Source organism: Chamaea fasciata, unplaced genomic scaffold (genome assembly GCF_029207755.1).
Source record: "Chamaea fasciata isolate MVZ Bird 193981 ecotype frontalis unplaced genomic scaffold, bChaFas1.0.hap1 SCAF_7, whole genome shotgun sequence".
In the NCBI taxonomy this organism is placed as follows: domain Eukaryota; kingdom Metazoa; phylum Chordata; class Aves; order Passeriformes; family Sylviidae; genus Chamaea; species Chamaea fasciata.
The window spans coordinates 8,305,974-8,332,184 of record NW_027094092.1 but is presented as its reverse complement, the minus strand read 5'-3'; the positions used below and the strand labels follow the sequence as shown (position 1 = coordinate 8,332,184).

General features: G+C 40.2%; 1 protein-coding gene across 5 annotated transcripts; it reads left to right on the top strand.

The window, feature by feature from the left end:
* Nucleotides 1–615: 615 nt before the first annotated feature.
* On the top strand, nt 616–25,459 carry TPCN2 (two pore segment channel 2). Of its 5 annotated transcripts, none has more exons than XM_066187454.1 (27): nt 718–841; nt 2,861–2,925; nt 4,138–4,214; nt 4,847–5,024; nt 5,640–5,756; nt 7,548–7,654; nt 8,128–8,200; nt 9,888–9,987; nt 10,296–10,361; nt 10,733–10,797; nt 11,940–12,037; nt 12,369–12,450; nt 12,816–12,902; nt 13,704–13,823; nt 14,137–14,196; nt 14,284–14,412; nt 15,060–15,109; nt 16,964–17,063; nt 17,357–17,428; nt 19,038–19,052; nt 19,434–19,507; nt 19,889–19,979; nt 20,102–20,184; nt 20,674–20,755; nt 22,092–22,177; nt 22,405–22,528; nt 22,909–25,459. In XM_066187454.1, exons 1-27 carry the CDS (start codon nt 736–738, stop codon nt 22,981–22,983), a joined length of 2,382 nt encoding a protein of 793 aa, XP_066043551.1. In that variant the 5' UTR covers nt 718–735; the 3' UTR covers nt 22,984–25,459. The 5 variants fall into 5 exon arrangements, with proteins under 5 accessions (XP_066043554.1, XP_066043551.1, XP_066043550.1 ...); XM_066187453.1 differs by having other exon boundaries at nt 22,402–22,528; XM_066187458.1 differs by lacking the exon at nt 14,284–14,412 and having other exon boundaries at nt 22,402–22,528.
* The last annotated feature ends 752 nt before the right edge of the window (nt 25,460–26,211 follow it).

Sequence of the window (26,211 nt, the reverse complement as noted above, 5' to 3'; positions counted from 1 at the left end):
TATCATTATGCTGCCACAGATGCCAGTATGTGGCAGAAAAGTGTTGTCAAATTGTCCTGACGCCTCCTGAAATTGCAGCTTTCTCAAACTGACCAGTGGAAGGGCGTGTGAAGGGGACCGTGAGAAAAGCGTTCAAGTAGCACAAGTGAAGCATCTTTTAAGAGCGAAAGCAACGTGAGTGAAGTTCACAGTTGCTTATGGAATGCCTAGGTGATTAAATACAAATAAAGTTCTTTCTGCGACTAGGGATGTAAATGGTTATTTAGGACTGTGACATATGCGGGAAGCGGCCCCGCAGCTGCTCTGAGGCACCCAGCCAGGAGCCTGCAGCTGGCGTGAGGCAAAAAAGATGCAATTCCTCATCAGGGATATATTTTCTAAATCCATAAATGACGTGTGGGATCCTCCCTCGGAAGTTTAGGTGAAAAAGCGACACTTTCCTGCCCCACACCACCACGTCTCTCATCTCACCCCGCCCGCTCCAGTACCGCAGGTCACCAGGGGCGGGCGGGAAACGACGCCCAACGGGGACTGCCGGGCAGCGCCGAGCCCGGCGGCAGCGGCTAGACGAACCCAGCGGGGCGGAGGCTCCCGCCCTCCCCCGCAGCCGGTCACATGCGGCGGGCGGAGCCGACCGGGCCGGGCCGAGGCCCGCTGCCGTCCCGCCCCCCGTCCCCTCCCCTCCCGTCCTGTCCTGCCCCATCGCAGTCTGGCGGTGTGCGGTCGGTCGTGCCGATGGAGGCCGGCGCTGAGGCGGAGCCGCTGCTGCCCCCGCGGCGCTGGCGGGCGGGCCGGGGGCTGTGGCGGGAGCGCAGCGGTGCCCGCTCGGCCGCCGAGGACGGTGAGTGCCCGGGGCGGGCGGTGCCCGGGGCGCTGGAGCGGGCGGAGCTCTCGCCTTTTCCGCAGAGCTGGGGCGCTCCTGGGAGCGGGCGGAGCGGGAAGGGCAAGAAGCCCCACGGGCTGCCGAGGTGCTCGGCGGGGCTCGGCCGCCCTGCCCGCCCGGGCTGCTCCCGGCAGCTCCGGCGGGGACGGCTCTGAGGGAGCCGCTAGCGCTGGACTCAGGTGCGAGCCTTGCACTGCTGCTGCAGCCCCAGGCTTCTTTAGTTCCTTATGTAATTTTAGGATTTTCCTCTAAAGCGCTGCCAAGTTTTTCTCGAGCCCGGTGACTGTCGTAGGTCTGACATCTCAATTTCCCCGGGATGGAATCCTTTGGAGACCTCAGGTTCTTTCTTCTCAGGGTATCGCATCACCTAAGGGAGTGTTCACTTTTTGTTGCTCTTTTGTGCAGTGCCAGAAGTGCAGTGGGGTCTCAGATGGGTCCTGTGTGTGCCCAAACCGAGCAGTACTTTAATCATCACTTGTGACTAAGTGTCACTTGCTGTGACTAAGAGTTGCAGACTAAGTTGGATATCCATGGTAGAATGCATGGAGAAATTGCTAAAGTACACATTTTTGGCCAATTTCCCAGTTTTATTTTTATACTATGAACAGTCTTTTAGATTCTGCCCTTCCAAAATCCTTGGCATCAACACTAGTGGCTTGCTGTGTGCTTCAAGTACCTAAAGCTTTTGCTGGCCTTGCAATCCTTTTAGCTAATGGTTCCTTTAAGCAACTTCTACTTTTACCTCACTGGTGTGAGTTGTTGTGAAAAAAAATAATGTCTTTACTGCGTGAGCCTGGCTTGCTTCCTGTTTATGCTCAGACCTTTCTTTGCGCCATGGTTCATATCACCATCAGTACAAAACTGTTCTTGCTGATGCTCAGATAAAGGGTGACATTTAAAAACCGTTTGCAGTCTTAGTAGGAAATTGATGGTGCTGAATCATGTGGAACATAAAATTGTCTGTGATTCTGATCAGTGGTGTTTCTGGCATTGCTTGGTGTCTGGAGAAGGGCACTGTGCTACTGCTGGGATAGACTCTTTCCTGTTGTATCCTGGGTTGTGTTTGCTGTCTCCTTGGTGGACATGGTATGAAGTGCTCCTTGGGACTCTTCCCCTCTGGGAGGCTTACACTGGCATATGTTTTTCATATTTTGAGTTGCCCTCAGTTTTTTATCTCTTTCTCTCTCTCTCTCTTTTTTTTTTTTTTTTTTTCCCCCTTATTTTGACCTTAACTGCCTTTATTTTTCTTTTTGGCTTAATTGCCCAGTTAGTTCCTGAAAGGTCTTACGTCAAGTAAACACGAGTGGCTGACACATTTTTTGTGTGTGTATCTTCACATAGACTTCTTAATAATGAGTTTTGAAAAGTGGCATAGTAACTAATTTAGTGGTATTTTATTTTAATTTATGTTCTTTCATCCCTTGCTCTGTCTTGAACTCTGATCTGTTTGGTATGGTAATAGTAATTCTCAGAACAAATTTAAAAAGCTCTTAATGTAGTTCTCATATGACTGGAGATTCCTGTTGGTTTTGGAGGAACAAAACCACTCTAAACCGCAGTATCTTTATTAAACAAAAATAAAAATTGCTATAATAGTCGTACCTGATTTTTCTGGCTTCACTTGACTGTGAAAGAACAATTTGAATCTCCATTATTTTGCCTGTTAGGACTTGTCCCTGTGTAGTTTTGTGATACTTAGCTACTAGTGTAATCTGGCTACTTCAACCTAAAAGAGAACCTTTTAACAAAACACAGAAAGATGCATGATGTGTTTGATATTATTATTTACTTATTGTAATGCGCAGTGCTGCTGACAGAGCAAATGTGGCTGGAACTCTCTCTTTTTTTGTCTGTGCACAGTGCCCTTTGTCGTGAGAACCGTGGTTGTGCACCTTCTGTTAACTGATAAGCAGTTTTATCCAAAGTTTGTTTATCCAAAATACAGCAAGTGATCCTTATTTCTTTTTGACTTCATAGGTGCTGGAGCCAATAATGACCTTTATATAAACCAAGCCATAGTATTTATTGAAGATGCAATACAAGTAAGTAAATTTTTTTTTTTGTTAGCTGTTACGCTTCCCGTACTGGGTGTTTGTCACACACTCTGCGAGATTTTAAGTTTTTCTGCATTCAGGCAATGTTTGTAAACCACCATCTCGATTCACAAAGCGAAATCAGAATTTCAGATTCCTGTGGTATGCAAATCTCAGTGAATTTCTGCTTAGGAGAAATATATTTTTCCCCACAATCTCTTTAAGGGTTTCAGAAGACATGCTGGTTTGTGGAGTGATTCTCATGGTGGTTTTTTGTTTGTTTATTTGTTTGGGTTGGTTTGATTGTGGGTGTTTTGATAGTGACTAACCTACTGCTAAGAGAAAGTATTTGAGCAAACCCTGTAGTTTGCCTCTCAATCTGACTACTTGCACATCTTAAGAGCTGGTAAAAGCTTAAGAGTTTAAGGCTGGCCCCAAGTGTGAAGCTGGATCTCTTCAGGTAAACTTGGTGCCTTTGGAAGTCTTGATTCCCTCTTTGTCTCTCCTTTACTGACTTTACTGCAGGTTCCTAGATTCTGTTTTCCCCCCGGGCAGGTTCCTAGATTCTGTTTTCCCCCCGGGCAGTGGGAATGCTGAAGGGCAGTTCTTGAGCTCTCTTCCTGCATCTAGATGGCTTTTGGTTGGGAGATTTCTGGGGTATTTAAGGTGTGGCCACCTTTCTGGAAGCATCTACTCAGCGGGGGCAGAGTTAGAACAGCCCAGGAGCTGCCACCGAAGAGGGATGGATTTTGGGGATTCCTGAAGAATCACAGGCACTTACTGGTCTGAAAGCATGTTTTATTCAAAGACATGGGTTGAGGTCTCTTCTATTCAGAATTCATTTGTTTGCATCTTATGGCCTGTTGGAAGAGAAAGACTAAAGAAGATCCGTGAGGGGGGATTAAGTGGGTGGACCGTTGTGGCGAGTACATAAAGTAGTCACCAAATTATTACAAATGCTTTTATTTGAAATGATGGCAGTGCTTCAGGTGACTGGCACACAGTTTAATTATCTGAGCAGCTGTGTGGTCTTTAGATAGAAGAACTTCTTTTAAATCTTTCCCTTTTCACACATGTAAAGTACCTCTGTGGTTATGGGTGACCTGATGCTCTAATAATTAATAACATGTACTGATTTAGTTTGCTTTGGTCACTTGATCTTTGTCTTTGAGACAGACTGAATGTAATGTTTGAATTAGCCTTTTTGATTCCTGCCTTCAGTATCGATCTATAAATCACCGTGTGGACTCCAAATCCCTGTGGCTTTATCGATGGTACTATTCCAGGACTTGCCAGTGGTAAGAACTTGGTTATTCTCTTTGCTTTTTGGTGTAGGAGTTAGTCTTTCTGAAAAACTACTCTTGATCTTTCATGCTTGTTAGATAATTAGATAATTGTGTTTTTATCTTTATAAGAACTTATTGTGGGCAGCAAGGAGATTGACCACATGTGAACACGGTAAAAGTGGAAAGCAGCGAATTTTATGGAAGTGTGATGACGTAGAGGGCTCTTTGGAACAGCCGCAGGACTGTTGCATGAGTGGTCTAATTAGCATGATTTACAGCACTGTGCCTTAAGAATTTTCACAGTGGCCATTTCTAAACATGTTGGATACCAGCAAGATTGTTTGCTGCTGTTAGTTTCAAAAGGACACCACCTCAGGTTATTTGGTGGTCGGCAGTTACATCTCCAGTGCAGGCAACAACATGCTAGTCAAGTGCTGTCTTGTGGTCTAACCCATTTGAGAGAAATATGATATCATAAAGCTTGGTTTGCTTCAAAGAAAATTGCTTTACTGTAAGTATTTTGTTATTATTTTGACTCCTTCTGTGGCTGTTTTGGGGGTTTGTTTTGGGGTGGGTTATTCTTGTTGTTTTTTTTTTTTATGGTTTTGTTTGTTTTATTTTTGATTTCATCTCTATCCAAACAGGATTTTGAGCTTAATCATTACTGTAATCTTGGCTTTGGCTTTCATTGAAGAGCCTTCCTCGCTCACCGTCACGTCGGATGTGCGGTTCCGCCTTCCCGCCTGGAATCCTCCCTGTGGCCTCACAGAGAGCATTGAGCTGCTCTGCTTCCTTGGGTTCATGGTTGATGTGTCTGTCAAGGTGAGCGTCTCCTTCATCTGCTGTTCCATGAAACAGCAGGCGTGTGGTAGAAGGCGTTTGCAGGATGAAATCGCCTTGCTTTATTAGAGCCTCATTTCAGGAGAAATTAGCAGGTGCATATTTACTAAATTAAGACATTTATTTCCTTTTTTTTTTACCCTAATTTTCCTAATTGTGTGAAATAAGGTGAAATAATTTTTTCTAAGAATGAAAGTGTTTTGGCTTAGCTGCTTGTATTAAGCTATAAAATCAGGATATATATTAAATATGTATCAGTTCATTTACCCAAAATGAAAGTTATCAGGAATTGACCTTTCTTGGGATACTAATTGTTGGAAAATCCCTTTTTATGTTTATTAAGCGGAGAATTTTCTTGCATTCAAAGGATTTCTCTTGTATGGCTTGTGTGCACCTCTCACATTTAGTGACCTTTTTTTAGTTCTTGAAGAAAAAATCTCTCAACAATGTATTTTTGTTTGGATTTTAAGGAGAGATTTTTAAGAGGACTAATATAAAATTGAAAATACTTGGAAAAAAACTGGTGTTGACTTATTAAGATATTGGATTTTATTGTTAAAGTAAGTTATGGTTACTCCTTTTTTTTCCCTTATCCAGAGTTATTTAATTGGATGGAAAGAATTTTGGAAAAATAAATGGCTAATGGCTTATATACTGACATTAATTGTTTCCCTGGCTGATTGGATTGTGTCACTGAGTTTTTTCTGCAAAGAGGTAAGAACAGCTTTACTTTGGTCTTTGATAGCTGGGTAATGCACTGAAGCACAGAAAAAGTTTGGTGTAATGTAGCTTAACAAAGAATTCTGTTTGATTCTTAATGTAAATTTTGTGTCTGTTGGTAAAATTCAGTAGCACTTGTTGCTTTATTCTGTCAGCAGTCGTAGAGTGCAGGGAAAACTCATTGCCTGGCACCAATTTTGGTGTGCAATTGGAGAATTATATGCTTAACTTGACTGAATGGCAAAGCCTCTATAGTGAAGTATAAGAAAAAGGTAATTATGTAGTTTAACAGCTGCTTTCTAACCTGAAGCTGTGCTGCGTTCAAAACAGTTGTGTCCTGATGTAAGAGAAGGAAATACAGATGACCTTGTCCCTGATAAGTAGCAGCTGTATTAATTACCCAAAACAGCCTCCCCCGATGAGTCACAGCTGTATCCAATAAGGATAAGTGTGATACAAGGGAGTGGGTTATCTAGTGAGGGAAAATCATAAAGAAGGAGGATCCTGGGGAGAGAGAATCACTGCTGTAAGATCAGTCTGGGGCTGCAGTCAGAGCTGTTGTTGCAACCTGCAGTCACAGTCTGCACACTGATACCTGCAGTCAGAGTTTAGCAGAAATAACCAGCAGTGAGAGGCTGGAGGGGAAACCTCTAGCAGGCGCTTGCTGCAGCCAGAGTCATTGAGTAGCTGGAGTCAGGATGACTGAGCTGCAAAGAGGAGTTTACCAGGGCCCTTTTCATGCTGTGATAAACAAGAAGTCTGTGTCTTGGCTCATTTCTACTCTCTAACAAGAGGGCTGCTGCAACATCCTGAGAGGAATGTCAGGCTTGGAAATGGTTCTAGAAGTGCCCTCCTTGATGTAATACTGCACTCTCCAGGTTGGTTTTGTCTGCCACACATTTACATTAAATTAGTAGTTGTGCATTTGGCAATCCTTGTTAAGAAAATACTAATGTGGTAGAAATGCAGGGGAGTGAATGAGAGAGACAAGATCATAACATGTAAAATCTTGAGGTGTGATAGTAGACAGGTAGTTTGAACAGGAGCCTCCCAACACAAAGCAGTGGCAGAAGGAGCAGTTGAACTGCTGGGATGGATGAACAAGAGAGTAGAAATAAAGGAAGTGATTTTAATGGTTTTTTAGTTGCTAAGTGTGGCCCATGGAAGACGGATCCTAAAATGCAGGATGCTGAAACACTTGCATTAGCAAATAAGTGACAGAAATAACTTGAAGGCTTGCAAATGTCTTAACTGCAAGAATCGAAAAGATTATTTGCTGTAGTGTGGGGGGAAAAAAGCAATTGCAACTTGAGTATTGTCAAAGACAGAAACTGCTAAGTAATAAGCAGGCCCTTTACTTATAAAACAAACAGTCTGAAAACTGAAATTAAGCACTTATTTTTAGAATGTGTATTTGTTTTTATTGAAAGCAGCTCTCTATTAATCCCTTTCTTGACCTGGACCTTGGCAGAGAATACAAAAATGCCATCTCTTGCCAGATAGTTAGTCTACTGAGCAATAAAGTTAGGTTGTTTCTTGTTCGTGGCCTGATGAGACTATTGAAATGTCAATGTGTGTTTTTAAAGCAATCTCTCCTTGTTTTAATGAGGTGTGGAATATTTTTTGGTGTTTTACAAGCTCAGAAGAGCAGAGCTCACTTCTTTTTCTGTTCCACTCTTGGCTTTGTCGATGTGTGTATGAAGTGCTTTTTGACAAACTTGGATTCAAAGTATTTGTGCTACCAGTTTTGCAGGAACTCAGTGTCTGATCCATTGTTTTCTGCAGAGTGTGAGAATAAGAAGAATCCTTCGCCCCTTCTTCCTCCTCCAGAATTCTTCTATGATGAAGAAAACGCTAAAAAGTATCAACAGCACGTTGCCTGAAATGGCAAGGTGGGTTATAGCACAGAAAAGGTCCTTTCACAGGATGGTTGTTAGCAGGCAGGTTGTTACCCTTTGTGTTCTGCTAGAGGGCATGAGCAGCTTCCTTCTGGGTCAGGTAGCTAAATGCTCAGTGAGGTCAGGTCACAGAGGGTGAAAGTTGTGGTAACCTTTTGGTTCCCTTTAATCTGTACAGGATCTCTAGACTTTGACATGACTGTGTATGTGACATAGGTTTTTTAATGCTGGTTGAGTGGGAGGTTTTGATTCTGGTTTTCTAAGCCCTTTTATAAGGGAAGAACTGAAGCACATAACTGTGATTTTTGTTTTGTATCCAAACTCAGATCTCTTCCTGTTATCTCCATATAAAGTCTTAAAAATGTCCCTGGTTTTCTTTAGATGGCATCCTTTTGCATTTTCAGCAGAGGATATTAAGAATAAGATAAAGTTACTGTTAATACTTTGACATATTTCCTTTCCAACAGTGTTCTTCTACTACTGGCTGTTCATCTGTCTCTCTTCACCATGTTTGCCATGCTTCTCTTTGCTCGTACAAAGGTAATCAATTCTGTTGCTCCCTTGGTAGATCTGGGTGCCTTTTTTCTGTACTTGCACAGCTGCTTCTTGTCTGATTTTATAGTCAAACTAGTGAGACTCGTTTTCCCTGCAAAAGGTCACGTTGTCGGATGTGCTGAGTTTAAAGTCCATTTGGAGAGCTCTAGCATATGCACAGTGGTCATGTATACAGGAGACTTCCTTATACATTTACCCAGTTTGATCCCTTGAGTTACTTTTTCTGCTTTTGTTGAAACCCTCTGTGCTGTTCTGTCTCCAAAGCTCTTTGTCACTTTTTTATTTATATTTTCACTCATTTCTTTTTTTCTCTTTCCTATCTATCTTTTTGCTAACTTTAGTTTCCTCTGTGTTTTCTCACCTTTCAATACTGGTGTCCCTGGCCATGCCTTGGTAGGTTTTTGTCTGTACTAGTTTTGGTTTCTGATCCCTTTGGGTTTTCCTCTTGTTTTTCTTTTCCTGCTTCTGAGAAGCAAAATTAAAATTTTGTGGTTAAAATATTTTTTGTGTTCCAGCAGTCTTGGTATGTTCCTTCTCTTCTAGACTTTCTGTATCTTAATTTATCACACTCAGGTTATTTGGGATTTTTTTAATTCTTGCTTTTTAAGGCCTTCCATAAATATGTTACTGTGAAACAAAAATTTGTTGTATGCTTCTCCCAGTAATTTTGGTCCTGTCTTTAATCTCAGTTTTGCACCTTCATTACTGCTATAATTTGCACTTGAGCCACCTTCCAGTCTTCCTTATGATAAGTAAATTCCCTGAATTCCCATGTTACAGAGGCTTTGGAATTAGAAGCAGAGGTCTGTTTTCCCACTGTTAGTTGCCTTCTGAACCTTTGTATTATCTTTGTTTGTCACATCTAGTTTCAGCCATGAGCTTCCCCAGCAGATGTTTATTTATAACTTGTATACGTAAACCAGTAACTTTTGTGTACCTTGAGATAAAAAATAACAAATTAGAGAGTGGACTTTCCTATTTTGGTGTGCTGCTCTGACATCTATGCAAACTAATTTTATCTAAGACGGCAAAATACTGCAGGGAAGTTCTAAAAGTAGGTTTATTAATGAAATTAATGACTCTGCATTTTTGCACTGTGTATGTCCTTTAGGGTTACATATTCCAGTCTTTGCAGCAGAGCTGTTTGTCCTGTGCTGCCTGACTTATGTTTGTGTTGTTTGCACTCTCCATCTTTTTTTATCTGTCTCTTCTTGACCTCTGGGAAAAAAAATACGTGGAGTATCCAAGATCATCCTCCCAGTGTGTTTTTGAGGAAGATTCTGACTCCTATACTGTCAGTTTGTGACACGATTGTTCTTCCTGGGTCTGAGGTGCTAACTAGACATAACTTTTTTGTGGAGCTTTCTGTTCTTCCTTGTGTTTTTAGTTGCTGTTAATAAGTGATTAATTGCTCTGTATTCATATGCATTCTCTTAATTTTTATTTTTTGGCTTAATTGCTCTGTATTCATACACATTCTCTTAATTTTCATTTTTTGGCTTTGGCTTTTTCCATGGGGTAGATTTGATTACATGTGTAAGAAATTGATTGTGGACTGATGTTAATTTAAAAAAAAAAGAAAATCAATTCCCCCCCCCCCCCTCCCCCCCCTTCTTTGGTAAGACAGTGATTCCTTGGTATTTCTCTTGACAATGAACACATCTCTGCCTAGGATAACCAGCAGGATAAGGAGTGGGTGGTGTATTTCCGGAATTTGCCGGATTCCCTGACGTCACTGCTGGTCCTGCTGACTACTGCCAATAATCCTGATGGTGAGCAGTCTTTCATAAATAACTCTTGTCTCTCCTTTTGAAGAACAACAGAGTAAGATTGCTCTGTTCAGACTACTGTAGCAATTCTTTCAGCTGATGATTCTTAGTACAGCCAGAAGAAAGTTGTGTGAAAGTTTTTCATGCCTTTAGTAACTTGATTCTTGGCCTTTATGTGGTGTAATTATGTATGCCAATCTAAAGTCCAGCTGTATGAAAGATTTTACCAATTGCCAAGAGTTCATAGAGGTCGCTACCGTGCATCTCAAGCATTAAAATATTATTTCCTATTTTTGTTAAATTTGATACAGTGATGATACCTGCATATTCGAAGAATCGAGCATATTCCATCTTCTTCATCCTCTTCACTGTATTAGGTAAGTTACCTCTTGTCTTCAGCAATGTAAATGCACTTCAACTTTGACACCTGTGCATACCCATCTACAGTGTTTTATTTTTCTAGGGAAGTTTAATCTTGAATTTCTGTGTTTTTGTGATTCTTTCAGTTATTGCGTAGTGTCTGTGAGATCGTTCTCATGGAAGGTACTTATATTTTGGAGTTTTTTGGTCACGTGTCACAGGGGAATGGATATATTACAGTATATTTAATCATTAAAAATGTTTTGGAAACCAAACACAAGAAAACTAACCCGCTTTAAGTTTTACATCTGATTTTCTGCATACATTGAAACTTCTTTGAGAAACAGGTATTTTTCTGTAAATTTTACTGCCTCTTTTTCTCCAACAGGCAACTTGTTTTTGATGAATTTGCTTACAGCAATAATATACAACCAGTTTCGAGGGTATCTTCTGGTGAGTAAAGCATTCCTAATTTTTGTGTTCTGTTACAACCTTAAACCTTTGAAGAGTTAAGTTTCATCTGTGTATTAAAGGAGCCCTCCCACTCTGGTTGCAGATGCAGTTTTAAGGTACTGAATGTTCTTTGGTGCAGATACTTTTCCCTTTATGTGCTGTTACAGCTTGATCCCCTCTCCTGAAAAAATGACCTGCTTGCATATTTCCAAGTATGCTGTGGATCTGAAATTTTGACTGTTATAGGAAAAAAAAAAAAAACCAAAAAAAACCCCCAACCACTGTTATATGACTGAACAAGGACAAATGGCTGAGTAACTCCGACTTGATTTGTGTGAAGGAAATCTGCTGTGCTGTTTAAATAGCTGTTGTTGCAGATCATAGAATATTAAGGGGTTGGAAGGGACCTTACAGATCATTCAGTTCCCAACCCCCCTGCCATGGGAAGAGACACCTCCCACTAGACCAGGCCTTACCCAGACTGGCCCAGTAGCTTTTCTAGTAGAGTTCCAGAGAGGAGGTGAAGTTTGTTGGATAATAAGCCCAAGGTAATATTACTTAGAAGGAATGGCCCGACTCTCTCGTGGCAGAGCAGTGTGTAAGTGGAATAGGTGCAAAAAGGATTTCTGGTAATCCTTTCCTCTTCCTCTGTTTCATCCCTTCTTTCTCAATTTTCTTTTTTCTTACATGACAGTATGACTGCATAATCTGACTACTAATAAAGTAACTGAGTTTGAAAGTGATGACTGTAATAAGATAAGCATGAATAACCATAGCTCTGGATTTGTGCTTTTAGGCAAGAAGCTGGAGTAGGACAAGCTCTCTAACTGTTCTCTCTGCACACTACTGTGAATGCTTGAGCTTTGCTGTTGCCAGTGCCTCTGGAAGAGGCATATGTACTGCAGAATTGAAAATAAACCACAACCTGAATATTTACGTGAATTCCAGGGACTTGTTTGCTTACTGGCTTCCTTCCTCCTTGTACACCGAGTTCTTGGTGGGAGTGAGGCCCAGGGCAGTCTCCTGTTCTGATCTCTAATCACAAAACTGGGATGTGTGCCCAAGGGTCAGTATATTATCTGGCTGTAGTAGTGCCTGAAGTGGGAGTAAATTGTTTCCTCTGTGGTGTTTTTACTGTTCAGAAATCAGTTCAGTCCTCCCTCTTCAGGAGGCGGCTGGGAATCCGGGCTGCGTTTGAGGTGCTGTCTTCCCTGAAAGAGACTCCTGCTAGTGCACAACAGTAAGTGTAGAATCTTGAAACACTAGATTATCTAACAACAACAACAACAACAACAAAAGTAGATTTTTGGTCTTCTTGTTTTGTTTTAATATATTTTCTGAGGATTCAGTCTCAAAAATGGGAGTTTGTTGCTCATCTCATTTATTTTTTCTGTAGCTGGATCTTTATAATTCAGTGTTTGTGACTCCTATGGAGGCTGTTCCCTTTTTTCTTTCTTCTAGTTTTATTTGCTTTTCCATACAAGAAAGAGGCAGGAACACATTTGGAACAGCTCATTTTGCCATCTATAAAGTTATCTGTAGCGGGGCCCATTCTGTTTTCTTTTAAATAGGTCCTGTGTCAGTGTTGGGGCCTTACTACAGGTGCTGCAGAAAGCTGAGATGGATTCTCGCTGCAAGCAAGCCATCATGAGAGTAAGAACTGAATTTTCTTAGCCTTTACCTTGGTGACTGTCAATCCTGACTAACTAATTCAGAGATCTGCCCTCTGTTGTAGCATTCCTTGGATCATAACAGAACAGTGGCACTACTACATGGGAGTAAAAATTTAAGTTAGTCAAAACAGCAGGTGATCCCAGAGAGGGAAAACAGAAAAGGCCAGATATGTCCTCCAGTCACTTGGCAGTGTTGTGTTAAAGCAGAGCAATATTGAACCTTACTCAAACAGCTTGAATTACATCTTTATTCCTTGATTTCCAAGGTAGTCTGAGGGGTTTTGGCAAACTTTGCAGATGTTCCTATTGCAGATGTTCATCTGAATGTTTCTTTTTCATGTGAAGTCACTCAAAATGTGCTCCTGTGACCAACTGTCAGCTGTCCAGTTCCAGAAGCTCTTTGAAGAGCTAGACAAAGATGCCATTAAGCAAGTATGTATGTGATCATCATTTCTAAAGCATCAGAAGTTGTCTGGTCTTGTGCAAAAATAAGAGAGTACTCTACTATTAAAGTGTATAAACAAACTTTGCAACATGTGAACACAAGATGTGGTCACATGGCATTGATTTTTAAGCTTTTTGTGAGCTGCTTTTATAGCCACAAACAAAATTGCTTTGAGGGCTTTTACAGCATTAGTTTGAGATTGCTAGGTGGTGTTAAATGTACAAAATGCATTTTTTATTCTGTCAGCATTTTAAAATGAGTTGGTCAGGCAAAGTAGCTCGAAGTCCTTTTTCTCCAATCCCTGAATGAAGAACAAAATTTGGATTCTCTCTGTGTTCAGGTGAAGATGGGCAAAAAGCATTTTTCTCCACTTGGAGAGAGAGAGAAAAAAACCCACTAAACCATTTGAGGGTTGGAAAGGTTCTTTTCTATGTTTGCATGTAACTAAGACTTCTGAATTAAACATTGGGAAAAGGGGAAGGGATGTATACAAATAGTAGCTTGGTGTTTAATTTATCTGCTTGGGGCATTGGAGAGAGCTTGGATTATCTCCCTTCTTTGCCATTACTTTGTGTTGTTCCATAATCAGGAATGATCTCTTGCTGCCAATAGCCACAGCTGAAAACCATTTTCCAGATGAAATGTCAAAATTAGCCTATAGCCATGAAGTTTTGCTTTGAAACTTTGGGGTTTTTTCAATCTGAGATGGGGTGTGTTTCTAAAATAATTTCATTATTTTTAAAATGCTTATCCTTTGTGATTTAGCAAATCCTTTGTGTTCTTTTCAGCACCCTCCCAGTCCAGAGTACCAATCCCATTTTGTGCAGAAAATGCAGTTTGCCTTTGGCCATCCCTGCTTTGGCTACCTGGGGAATGTGGTAGCCCTGGCAAACATTATTTCTATGTGTGTAAGTAAAGTTTTCTTTGTTGTAGGGCAGTGGTTTTTTTTCTTTGTCTTTTTTTTTTTTTTTTTTTTTGTTCTTCTCTGCTACAAATTTAATTTCTCCTTTTGTTCTTTATTTTTTCTTTAAATAACAACTTTTTCTGGCACTTGGGTTTTTGGCATGCTTTAGTCATGCAAAGTGTTAAGAGGCAATACATGCAGTTAAAAATGTATTTTGAGCTGCTTGAAAAGGTCTATGAAAGACTGTTCTTGTGCTTTAAAAATCTGCTTAATGTAGCAGCAAAGCAGTGGATTGATAAAATATTTTTTTGTTTAAGGTGGTTTTAGTGATGGATGCAGATAAGCAGCCCTCTGAAAGAGATGACTTCTTCCTGGGGGTAAGATGTGACAATATTCTGTGCAGTTATTGCTCTTCCCTGAGATGTCGATTTTTCTAATGGTTGTTCTTCTTTCGGGGGGTGAAGGCTATTAACTGCTTCTTCATCCTATACTATCTGCTGGAAATGTTGCTGAAAATCTTAGCAATGGGCTTGAAAAGATACTTGTCTTACCCAAGCAATAGATTTGATGGACTTCTGACTGTAATTTTGCTGGTAAGTGCTTTGTTAGCTTACACATTCTTGGATTTGTTGGCTTAGGGAGGTTAGAGAACTACAGGAGCTGGTGGGATTGCTTTCTTTCCAACGCTTATCTGCTGAGCTGAACAACATGAGCCTGTGTTGTGGGTTTCTGTGGCTGGAAAGTTTACATGGTTGTCTCAGGGTCTGTGTTCTGAAGATAGGCTTATTTAAATCCATGGAAAAGGTGCTTTTCCTGATAAGAAGTCTTTAAAATTTTATTTGGAAAAATTCAGCTCTTGGAATAATTGCATGAGGTATTCTGTTTAATAGTTTTAAAACCACTTTTCTCTTTAAATTTAAAAAGTACTGTCAGACTGTTGTAATAATTGTTTGGTTAAGGCCTGATGCCCCTGTGGCAGATGAGGTTAAATTCATGGTTAATGGTATTCACCGTATATTCTTTTACGAGTCACTACTGGATGCTTTATGTACATTTGGTTAGTTTAGGTAATAACTAGGCAAAGATGACAATTCAGAGCTTTAAAGTAAATCCAATTAGTGGCTTAAAGCTCTTGAAAATGTTTCCTGTCAAGAAGCTTGCATGATTTCTGGAACTCAGAGTTACAAAATAAAGTTTTGACTTTGTGTTTTTGTTTTTGTTTTTCCTTTCCTAACTGAAGATTCTGGAGATCGCAACTTTTGCTGTGTATGGATTTCCTCACCCTGGCTGGTGAGTAACCTCTGTGGCCTGCTGCCCTTTGCTCAGTGGCTGGGGTGGGTCAGGGGAGCACGCATGTCATGATGCTGTGATTGTCAGCCTAGTCTTTAATTTTCCCAACTGAATAGAATTTCACACCCTTGTAGCCATTAGAGGCCATGCAGTATGGATAAGTGAAAGAAATTCTCTTTTTTGCCGGTGTTTTAGAATTCTATGTCGCTCTTCTGAGAAGGATGCATTTGTTTTAATTATGATCTGATTTAAAATAATGTCTTGGCAGGTCTGTGCTTACCCAAGGGGGGCAGGAGTGGGAATTTGGTACAGCATATACAACCTAGTATGTTTCAGTATCAGATTGTCCGTAAATCCAATTATTTGAACTTCCAAACAGCTGATGAAACCTCTTCAACCCTGTGTGTAGATTGAAGGCTGAGGTCTTTTCATGCTATAAAATGTAGTAAGAATATTCCCATGGACTTACACTATTTGTCTGTACTTTAATAGCAAGCAGTTGTGTTTTGATTTTCTCAAGTTCAAACTGCTTTTGGATAACTGTCCTTTTTTTTTTTTTTTTTTTTTTTTTTGTTGTTGTTGTTGTTGTTTTTGTTTTGTTTTGTTTTGTTTTGTTGTAAAAAACATAAAAATCATTGCTTCATCTTAAAATTTGAAAACTGTCTCCACAAGAGGAGAGGAAGGCAAAGGAATTCCGGAAGGAATTTTGAATCTTCAGGGGTGATTCATAACACACACATTCTGTTAGTTTGTGTCTTCATGCAAGCTGATACTTAAGACCCTGGCACTCCCTGATTTTTTCCGGATATTTTTTATGTTGCCATCAAGAAGTTCTCCTAATTTACACTAGAATCTCTGAAGAGAGTTAGACAAGTCAAGACCATACGGTTTTAGGAGGGTTTATATTTGAATACTACTTGTATTCCTACCACCCAGAGGTGATGGTTGCCAGAAGAGTAATTACTACAGACTAATGATGTTAATTATTGATGTTATCATTATGTTTGGTTTGATTCTGCCCTTTGATTCTTAAATCTAGGCAGTTGTTTGCTCTCTCATCTTGGAGGACCAGTAGTTCTTGTTAGGTCTTGGTGTCACTCGCTGTAAACAGGTTACAACCCAGATGAGTCTGAGTCCTAATGTGTGCTGCTGTCACATCCACAGACCAAGCTACCACCACCTGCAGGGCAGGAGAGTGATGTTGCTGTTATTTAGAGTATGCCTTCTATGCAGTGTTATCTTAAATAATTCCTTTCATTATTGGAGATGAATATATTGGAGGTACAAATCATGATTTCGCATCAGTGTTACCAAGGACCTTTGTCATTAGCAGCTTTAGATCCCCACCAGCTGCCCTCCTCTCCAGCCAAGAAGCATTCAGCATGCTCCTGTAAAAGCTAAAATGCAGGGCTGGGTTTTGAAGTGTATGCCCATTTCACATGCAATGTTAACACATAAGGAAGAAGGTTGACAAGACACTCCTTTAACCTAGTGCTGTTTTCAAAGCCCTTCTTCAGCCAGGCATTCCCTGAGGGATTAATGCCCATCTTTGTGCAAGTTCCTGAAGTATCTCCCTCTAGCAGTCCTTTTGATTCACTTTGTTTTCTGAAAGGACCCTCTTTGGTGCCTCCTCCCAGCAGAAGGCACAAACATGCACTTCAGAAACTCTCTGTACATATTTAAGGGCCCAGGCTAAAGGGATTCCTTCCTTCATCAGTTATTAGTTTACTGTAGCTGAGATTTGCTGCTAAGTAAATCAATGTATTTACAGTTACCTGTAGCCCAGCAGATTTAACTGTGTCTTCCTGTCACGGGCTGTTCCTCTGATGTGTTGCTTTCCTCTGCCTTTCCTAGGAGACCTGAGTTCATAGGCTTGTTATCCCTGTGGGACATGGTGCGGCTGGTGAACATGCTCATTGTATTCAGGTTCCTGCGCATTATCCCCAACATGAAGGTGATTGCTTTTCCCTCCACAACTTGGCTTGCCTTGTTGGTCAAGCTGTAAATTTTGTTAGAGCCTTTCAGAATAACGTGTAGGTTGCAATTCTCTTGCACATGCGTGGAATAGCTCAGCTCCAGCTGTCCTGACTTTTGCACAGCCCCTCACGAAATCTCTTTTGAGCTGGTTTTCTCTGGTGGGGGAGCAGGCAAGCTCTCTTGCTGTAATTTTTTGTCATTTCAGTAAAAATCTGATATGGATTGGAAGTGTGATGAATGTCATATGTACAAAATTCTGCTCTGTTTTAGTTCATGGCTTTGGTTGTTACTACACTGCTGGATCTGGTGAAAAACTTGAGAGCCTTTGCAGGAATCCTTGTGGTAAGTCATGATGCAAGATTGTAATTTCCTTTGTTACAGTATAATAAGGGTATGTCACCAACAAAGGTTCTTGTACAATCACCAGGAGCAGTAACCATTTCACTTTGACCAGCCGTTTCTTCTCCAGGGCATGTCTTGGAAAGCCACAATAAACTGCTGGTTTGTGATGGCCAGCACAGAGTGGCAGTGTCTCCTTCACCAGAAGTATCTTTAAAAGATTGATTAAAGCTTCCTTTGAGTGTTTGCCTTAGCTTGGATAGTGTGGATTCAAATAAAAATTCATCTGTGCTAAAAGTAGACCAGTTTTCCTTACCCTGGTTTCCTTGTGTTAAATTAAATAGCAAGACAACTTAAAAATGGTTTTTGTCTGAGGTGGTCTTGAGATGGCACGTTTGGACATGTTTAAGAGCCTCTGCCATCCTATTATAGGTGTGTCTGTGTAGAACATAAACTCAACAAACATGTTTAAAGGGTGGATCACAATGTGTGATGTCCATTACATAAGTTCTCCCAACTTTTGAGTTTCTGGCTTTGCAACCATGTCTTCCTGGTAGAGCAAAGAAGTGCCTGGGTGGGTTTGGTTTTGCTGTTGTTAGTGGGTTTTTGTAGGGTACGTTAATCTGAATGGTTAGAGATCAATGATTTGTTGTTCTAGTCTATATGCCTACCATGCAATTTAACCAGAATATCTGTTTTTGTCATTAATAATCTCTACTTTTATCTGTAGAGGATAAGCCTTAAATTGGCTTGTGTTGCACTTTGAAATAAAGATATTGGTTGGGGGAGATCTAAGGTGGTAAAGACCTCGTTGTGCTGTACAACTCACACTTCTGAGACAAGTCTGCCACAGTGTTTTCCCCTTCCATTAATTAATTTAATATGCTTTTAATTTAATTTAATTTTACATGGGGGCTCTCACTGAGCTTCTACCATAGTGAAATCTGACTCCATTGCCAGCTGATGCAAAATATCTTTCCTAATGTTAGCCTGGAACACACATGCTGATAAAATAATCTAACTGATTAGCTAATTTCTCTGGCAGTGAGTGTTTTTTAAGTATATCTTTATTGAAAAAAATAAAATTTATTTTATTGTCAGGCCAGATACCCCATCTTCTGGCAGGCTGTTGAAGTGTCAGCTTCAGTGACACTCCAGTGTGTTCAAAGTTTGTAGGCCAGGGCAGTTCTGTTCTATTCTTTCCAGACTTCCCATTCTTGGACTTGTTTTGTAGCACAAAACAAAAAAACCCCTCCAAACAAAAACAAACATACAAAAAAAAACACCCACCAAAAAAACCCACAAAAAACCCCCAAACCCAACCAAAACCTTTTGTTTGAATACTCAGCTTGCTTCAAGCTTTCCTGGGATAAATGGCTCCTTCTCTGAGAAGGAAAGCTGTAGGTTATCTCTTGAACAATCTTTTTAGGATAAAAATTGCGGTATCACCTAGGCAACTGCTGAAGACCGAAGGGTGTCTCTTTTAAAAGAAGTTTGCATTTCCAACAATTAAAAGAAGTTCCCAAATCCTTTGTGTTATTAAAAACTTTATTTTTAGACTAATTAGCATTTTTTAAGGAAGCTCCTGATGGAATATCAACTACTGACAAAGTATCTTGTCTTTCAGGTAAGCTTACTAAAAGCTTATTTTCATTGACTCTAGCAGAAAACTCCTCAGATATTTAGATTGTAAACAGCAACTCAAAACCAAAACTCAGTACCAGTGTTCACAAAAACAATGTTTATAGTATAGAATATCAGCACTCTGAGACACAGAGAAGCAAATAGATGAGAAAATGATTTAATGCATTTTAGCAACTGAAAATTAGGTAGAATATTTAAAAGTAAGAGCAAGCAGTTGAGAAGTATTTTCACTTTAAAAGCTTCAGACACTGTTCTTTATGGAATTACCTCAACTGTGGTACTAAAATAAATTCTGAGTTAATTGCGTTTTGCTTTCTTATTTTGTGACAGAAATATTCAAAGTTAATAGTTGCTTGTGTTCCAGGTGGTTTTCTATGCATTTGCTATAACTGGCATAATGCTATTTAAAGGTGCTGTTGTTCCCTTGGGAAATACCAGGTAAGATTCTAAACATCACCACTCATAAAGAGTGGTGTTTTTCAAAAGCTTCTGCAACTTTTTACCTCTGAGCTGTATGTGGTTGATTTTGTTGGGTTTTTTTCCTCTCATTCTCGGAGCCATCCTACTTTTAATGTCGAATTACAAGGCTTCATTATCTGTTACTCCTTCTGTTTCTTCTTGCTGCATTGAAATTGCAGGAATGCTTACCTGTAGCTTGGAATTTTACCCTGCTTTATGCAAACTGCTTTTTTTTGAACTGTTTCCATTGTTTTCTTCCCATATATGAGATACTCTAACTTTCTACAAGGGACTCAGAAGAATATTCTAAAGCAGAGTTCACAGGGAGCTGTGTTCACATCAGCCTGTATTCTCTTGCAGTGCTGCCAACACAACACATGACAATGGCACTCTGCAGTGTGGCACCTATGAACAGCTGGAATATTGGCCCAACAACTTCGATGACTTTGCTGTGAGTCTGATCATGGATGAAATCCCTCCCCCTTCCCCTCTCTGTTTGTCTTTCCTCCTCATTTTCTGGGGCTTAAATCTGTGGTACAGCTACTTGAATGCTCTTCTACTCCTGTTATTTAGGCAGCAGTGGTGACCCTCTGGGATGTGATGGTGGTGAACAACTGGCAAGTCTTTTTGGATGCATATTCAAGATATTCAAGTCCGTAAGTAGCTCTGCTTCAGTAATAATACTGAAGAAATCACATGTACCTCTGGCTTATAATGTACCTGAACAAGAAGTATACACATGGCACAGTTCCTACCATCTGCTTAGAGGTGTGCTGCTTACCTTTATTTTGCACCAATTCAGATATAGAGGAAATAAACCTAATGCTTCTGTGTTTTCTCTGTGGGTGAACAATTTTTTTGTAGACTTAAAATCTTGGACATACCTTTCATTTGTACTTACTGACTTCATGGGAAATGTTTGAATGAACTGGAATAACCCAGGAGAGTGAGTTTGTTTGGCTAACTTAAAGAAAAGCAAACATTTTTTATTTTTAATTTTTTTATTCAGGCCCTCTTTTCCATTAAGAAAGTAGTAGTATTATATTGTAAGGGGGGAAAAAAGTGCTTTTGTGGTGCTCTGCTCACTTTCAGGCTGGGGTTGTTTACTGCTTCCTTTATATATTGTCTGTTCATCTGATCTGCAGGTGGGCCAAGATCTATTTTGTAGCCTGGTGGTTGATCTCCTCTGTCATCTGGGTTAATCTCTTCGTAGCTTTACTTCTGGAGGTAAGGAAGTGTGTTTATTTGGTGTGAGATCCTGAAAACGGGTTCTAATTTGTGCAGGAAATAAAAACAGCCCAGACAACTTTGTTGGGTTTATGTGTGTGCTCACTTTACCTTTCTCCTTGCTGCCCTGTGCCTGAGGAGCTAAAGAATTGTTTTCTTTTTCTAAGAAAATGGTATGTTTTATTTGCAATTTTGTCACAAAACTGGTTGTGTCTCATTGGGCATCTACAATTTCATTGTATCACTCTCTTTATAATAAAGATGAGAAATATTTAAAGTATTCTAAAATTGCTTGTCTCTTATACATTGCCATTTAAATTCAACATTAGGTATTCAAGCTTCAGGCATTTTGCATTTTAATTTGTCAGCAAAGGAAGTGAGCAATTTAAATTTAAAATTTTTATTTTATTTGGTTCTCCTGTGTTTCTTCCCACCCCAGTTTGAATTACCACCATTGTTCAGTGCCACACTAGAGGAGTGGAACTGATTACTTATTTTCAAGAGCTCATATTCTAGAGTTTTTCAGAGAAACTGTGGGGGTACAGTTGCCTGAGCAATGCCATGAAGAACATGTGGTTCTGCTAGTTACTGCATACTTTCCTGCAAATCCAAATTTCTGATGGAGAAGGGAGTACTAATCATAACCATCTCCTCCAGGTTCACCATTGTAGACTTCACTTATAGGTAGTGGAGGGAACTGAGAGCCTGTAGAGGGCACTTCACCCCATCTCAAACCCTATGAAAGTTTCTTTTGGAGATGTTCTTGACATTGCTGACTGTACTGAGAATTAAACTGTACTACAGTACGAAGAATGGCAAACTTTCAGTCCAGGACATCATCTACTGCTTGTTTCTGTAGAGCTGTGGCCAAAGGTTGCTGTTAGAGCCAAGATGCAGCATTCCAAAGCAGGAGAGCAGAATGTCACTATTTTTCCCCTTTTTTTTTTGTTTGAGCTATGTGTCTATTCCCTAGGTATTAATTTGTCAGAGTTATTCACAATGGGTAATTCAAGTCAGGTGAAGTCTTGTGGGTAGTTCACACAATTATCTTGGGGAGGCAGTCCTTGCTAGAAGCTGAAGGCAGCAGGGCTGTCTTCTTCTCTGCTGTTCTTTCACTTTGTGATGAGAAAGTTATTTCATTGCTGAACAAAGGCCTGAGTAAAGTAGTGAACTGCAGCAATAAGCTGATGCCTAAATAAATCAGTGTTCACCATGTAAAAACAAACCTCTCCCACCTCCCAAACCTTATCTGCAAACATAGTGACCAGATATAACCTCTTTTCTGGTGCCATCAGAGGAAGCCTTTATATCTTTTGCTGTTCCTTTTGCATTTCAGAACTTTATTCACAAGTGGGACCGTCGCTGCCAGCGAGAGTCTCTCTCAGATATTGAATACCAGAGAACAGTTGAACTCATGTTCAGGTGAGTTGGGCTGGACTTGATAATCAGTGTAGCTTTTTTTTTTTTTTCTCCTTTGTCTGTTTTAAATAAAGTGGGCTGGCTACAAGATACCTTTTGTTTCCTCCCTCTGAAGCAAGCTGTTTCATCTGTTGGTTTGGAGAAATCTAGCAAGTGCTTTAGTTAGGCCTGCTTTAAGCTGACTTGGTAGCCTAACCTTTATATATATATATGCTTTGTGCTCATAGTAGGATGGGAGAAGAGGTGCTGGGGCTGAGAGGTACAACTGCTGAGGGAGGAAAAAACAAAGGAAAGAAGAAAAGGGAAGATGAGGGAAGTGACGCATGTTCTTGGCTTATTATGAAATTGAGGGTGGTGAGTTAATACTTGATGATCGTCCATTAGTGGAACTTGTGGTGCATGTTGGATACTCAGTAATAGCATTGAGAGCATGTTCTCATTTGGGAGTTTTTTCAGGAAAACAAATCTACTGACCTTCAGTTGTATTGTACTGTGTACAGGAAATTGCTTCCCTGCTTCTTGTGGGAAAACAGCTGCTGGTTTCCATGTCACTTTTGTAGAGGATGGATCACTTGCAACTAGATGCATCTTTAGGGAGCATCAGCTTATTGTAACTTTAATTCCTTGTTTCATTCCTGAAACAAGCACAGTTACATCTCAGTGTGCACACTGTAAAAACAAATGCTGGGAAACTCCCTTTGCTGCCCCTAACAGCTCGTGCTTTTTCTTTGTAGAGATGTTTTGGAAGAACCTACAGAAGAGGAGTTGATGGAAAAACTGCACCAGCACCCACACCTGCAGTTATGTAGGTGACTGGTGGGAAGGACTGATTTATTTAGACCTCTGTTTTCTTGAGGTTGTCACCTGGAAGAAACTGAATGAATTTTCTGGGAGATGCTGTTAGGAGAGGGGCTTGTAGGACAGTGTGTGACGTTTTGCTTGGGAATTCTCTGCAGAAAGGTGTTTTATTTTGAGTTCATATCTTTTTTTGACAAAGATTTGAATCTTGCTAACTTGATTTTAAGTTGCAATTTTAGAAGGAGTATTGCAGCTGTTATTTTTATAGGATGTTGATATCAGAAGGTTTTAGTTACTTTTTTTAATAGGGAAAGTCTGTTTAAAATGATAGTGCACTTTAAATCATGAACTTTATAACCACTAAGCCTGCTACTTTTTTCAGCACAAGAAAATGGATCTGCTTTTTCTGGCAGGCAAGTGTGGCAAGGGCTGTGCCCTGCAATTCATGAATGGATTAGGCAGGACCAGAACAGAGTCCTTAATCTTCTTGTAGTGAGAGCTGAAACACTATTTTTATTGTAATGTGACACCAGCATATCTTACCAAATTTTTGGGCGTTAATCACGTTGGAAAACAATCAATTCCAGCTTAGTAACAGGGACTGCCTGCTTTGCATATCCTCTGTTTTTCTTTGCTTTCCGTGGGGGGTTCATGCTTGTGGGGCAGTTCTGGTCACTGAGAGCAGTTAGAACCTGGGCTGGAGCAATTGCACTCGTGGTTTTCTATGTGGTGAAACTGAGGTCTCTTTCAGAGTCAGTATTCTCATGTTGCTCTTCACTGAACCTCTTCCTTTTACTTTCTTCCAAGTCCTGTTCTACACTGTGTTGTATTCCATGAAAAAGCTAAGGGGAATGAACTTCGGCTAGAGTGTTGTACCGTGATCACTGGAATTGCCCACTTAAAGGGGGAAGGGGGAAAAAAAAAGGTTGAATGGGATAATCAGGATGTTTAACAGTTGAAATTTTAGTTTGAGCCTGTGGGAATTCAAGGTGCTCAACCAGTATTGCAGGATCACATTCTTTTGTGGCTTAATGACCACATGCTGTGTACCACTAACTTTCACCTGGGTAAAACTTTTTGGGTAAGTTTCTCAACTAATCCAAAGTGGAGGATTCACAGAAAGCTGTGTCCACATGCTTTTTATTATCCTGTAGTGTTCCTCTAAAAAGGTATTTTTGCTTGAACCTCTGTCACCTAACTAGTAAACTGCCATGAGGAATAGAATCTACCACAACTACTGTTTTTATATGTAAAAATGAAACTGCCCTTTGGGGCACTGCCTTCTCATTGAGACACTTGTCACCAAAATAAACGTTATTGGGGTCACACCTCTGTATTGATAAAGGCTTGGGGGAGGTAACTGGCGACTATTTAGGAGTCCCTTGATTCTTTTTTTTATTTAAAAAAACATTTTTCACAAGTGCCAAGCAGTTGTCCTCTGTACCTTTCTTCTTTTTTCATCATTTGCCATTTCTCTCTGTCCTGCTTATGGTGCGTTTGAGGTCAAAACCGTGTTTTTGCCTTGTCATCTCACTGTTCAGAAAATGCTTAATTATTCTTGTCTTTTTCTTTACCTTTTGGGTGGTATTTTCTTTGTGCTGTGGAGCAAAATGTGGTGCAGCTTTCATATGTGTAGGACAAATGTGAGCTAAATTCTGAGCTACTCCTGCAGTCTTTCTTTGCTTCTGTAATCCTGCCTCAAGCCATGCCCTTGTCTGTGTGCAGTCTCTTGTCTCTGTTCCAGATTAAGCCACCCAGTAACTCACTTGCACTGGTTTCAGTGGCATCATCATGCTTATTTTCAGTCATGCACTTAAAACACTCTTCATGCCAAGCCAATAAAGGCATCAGCACACGGTTTTTCTGGTTTTGAGTTTGTTCTGTTCAGTATGGCTTCATGTTGGGATGGTTTCCATTTCTTCTAGTGTGATGTGTAATCACTGCTACCAATGTATTGGGACTTATTACACAGTGGTTAAACATTCTTATTTTACCTTTTTACTGAAAAAAAAAAAAAAAAGTTCTGTTTTCCACTTTTCTGAGTACTTAAAGTAGCTTTGCCTTGCCAAGAAGGAAGTGTCTGGTTCCTATCAGCCTACAAGTTTGATTTTTTTTTTTTGCTATTACATTCCACTACAATCTACTAAAGCAACACAAATTGGTGTGGGATTACCATCAACATCACAGCTGTCTCCATTATGCCATCTTTACATCTGGACAAGTGTGGAGAAGGCATTCTGAAGGGAATAGTCTGTCTTGTTCTTGTTTCACATTTGTGTAATTGACTGAAAGTGTAACTGGAATTTAATACAAAATTGTACTATCTAATGTCTCTTGAACTGGAAGATGTAAATGACCACAATTCTTATGCAATAATTGTATAAATCACGAAAATGAATGTATGTCATTAGGTAAAGTTTGAGGTTTGCATTATTAAAAAATGTGTTTTCTTCTTGAACCATGAAAATAATCAGGGTGTTGAAATTATTCTTGTGGTTTGTTTTTGTCTTTCCCTTGCTACTGATTTATGCACTGCTGGACATCTCTGTTCCCATTGTTTTTGCCAGTTAAAGGCTGGGCCCATGTAGGAGGTTACATGTAAGTGGGATATAAGTGCTTGGTTTCAAAATGTAGACCTAAAGGATGCTGCTCTGTTTTTTTCCAACTCCAGAGGCACACAGCATTTTCTGTCAGTACTTGGCACACTCTGTTTTTAAGGTGAAGCCTCATTGGAACTGAGCTTTGGTAGTTTTGAGCAGGTTGATTGTCATATGTGTTTCTGTCTCTACAAACCGGGTATTCCTTCATCTCTCTTTTCCCCAAGAGATCAGTGGAAAAGCATTCTCAGAGCATTTCAGCTGGGGCAGATTTTGCACATAATTTAGCAGAGTTTATGGTATTCTTTGGTAGCGTGTTCTGATTTAGAAGATGGTGGGGTTTTATTAAGGACAGAACAAAATCAATTCTGGAACAAGGTGATGTCTCTGACAATGGTTGTTGCAGGTGCTTAGGTGGACCATGTTAAAGCCAAAGCAAAGAGAAGATCATCTTGTGTTATTAAATCAGGATCAGAGTTTTCCTAGCTTTTGAAGGAAGACCTTAATAATCTAATTAAGGTTAATTTGAGATTCCTGATTGGTTGTTTTTTTTCCCTTCATGATTTGCTATGAATTTTTATTGCTTAAAGATTTAAGAGTGGAGGGAGAGGAAGGATTCAACTGAAGTGTTCTTGATTCTTT

Bases quoted from the DNA above. Each gene is read 5' to 3' on its own strand.
- TPCN2 (XM_066187453.1), top strand. From the start codon at position 736: ATGGAGGCCGGCGCTGAGGCGGAGCCGCTGCTGCCCCCGCGGCGCTGG. The intron at 7,655-8,127 runs GTGGGTTATAGC...CCTTTCCAACAG, and splicing joins ACGTTGCCTGAAATGGCAAG to TGTTCTTCTACTACTGGCTG. The intron at 22,178-22,401 runs GTGAGTTGGGCT...TTGTGCTCATAG, and splicing joins ACAGTTGAACTCATGTTCAG to TAGGATGGGAGAAGAGGTGC.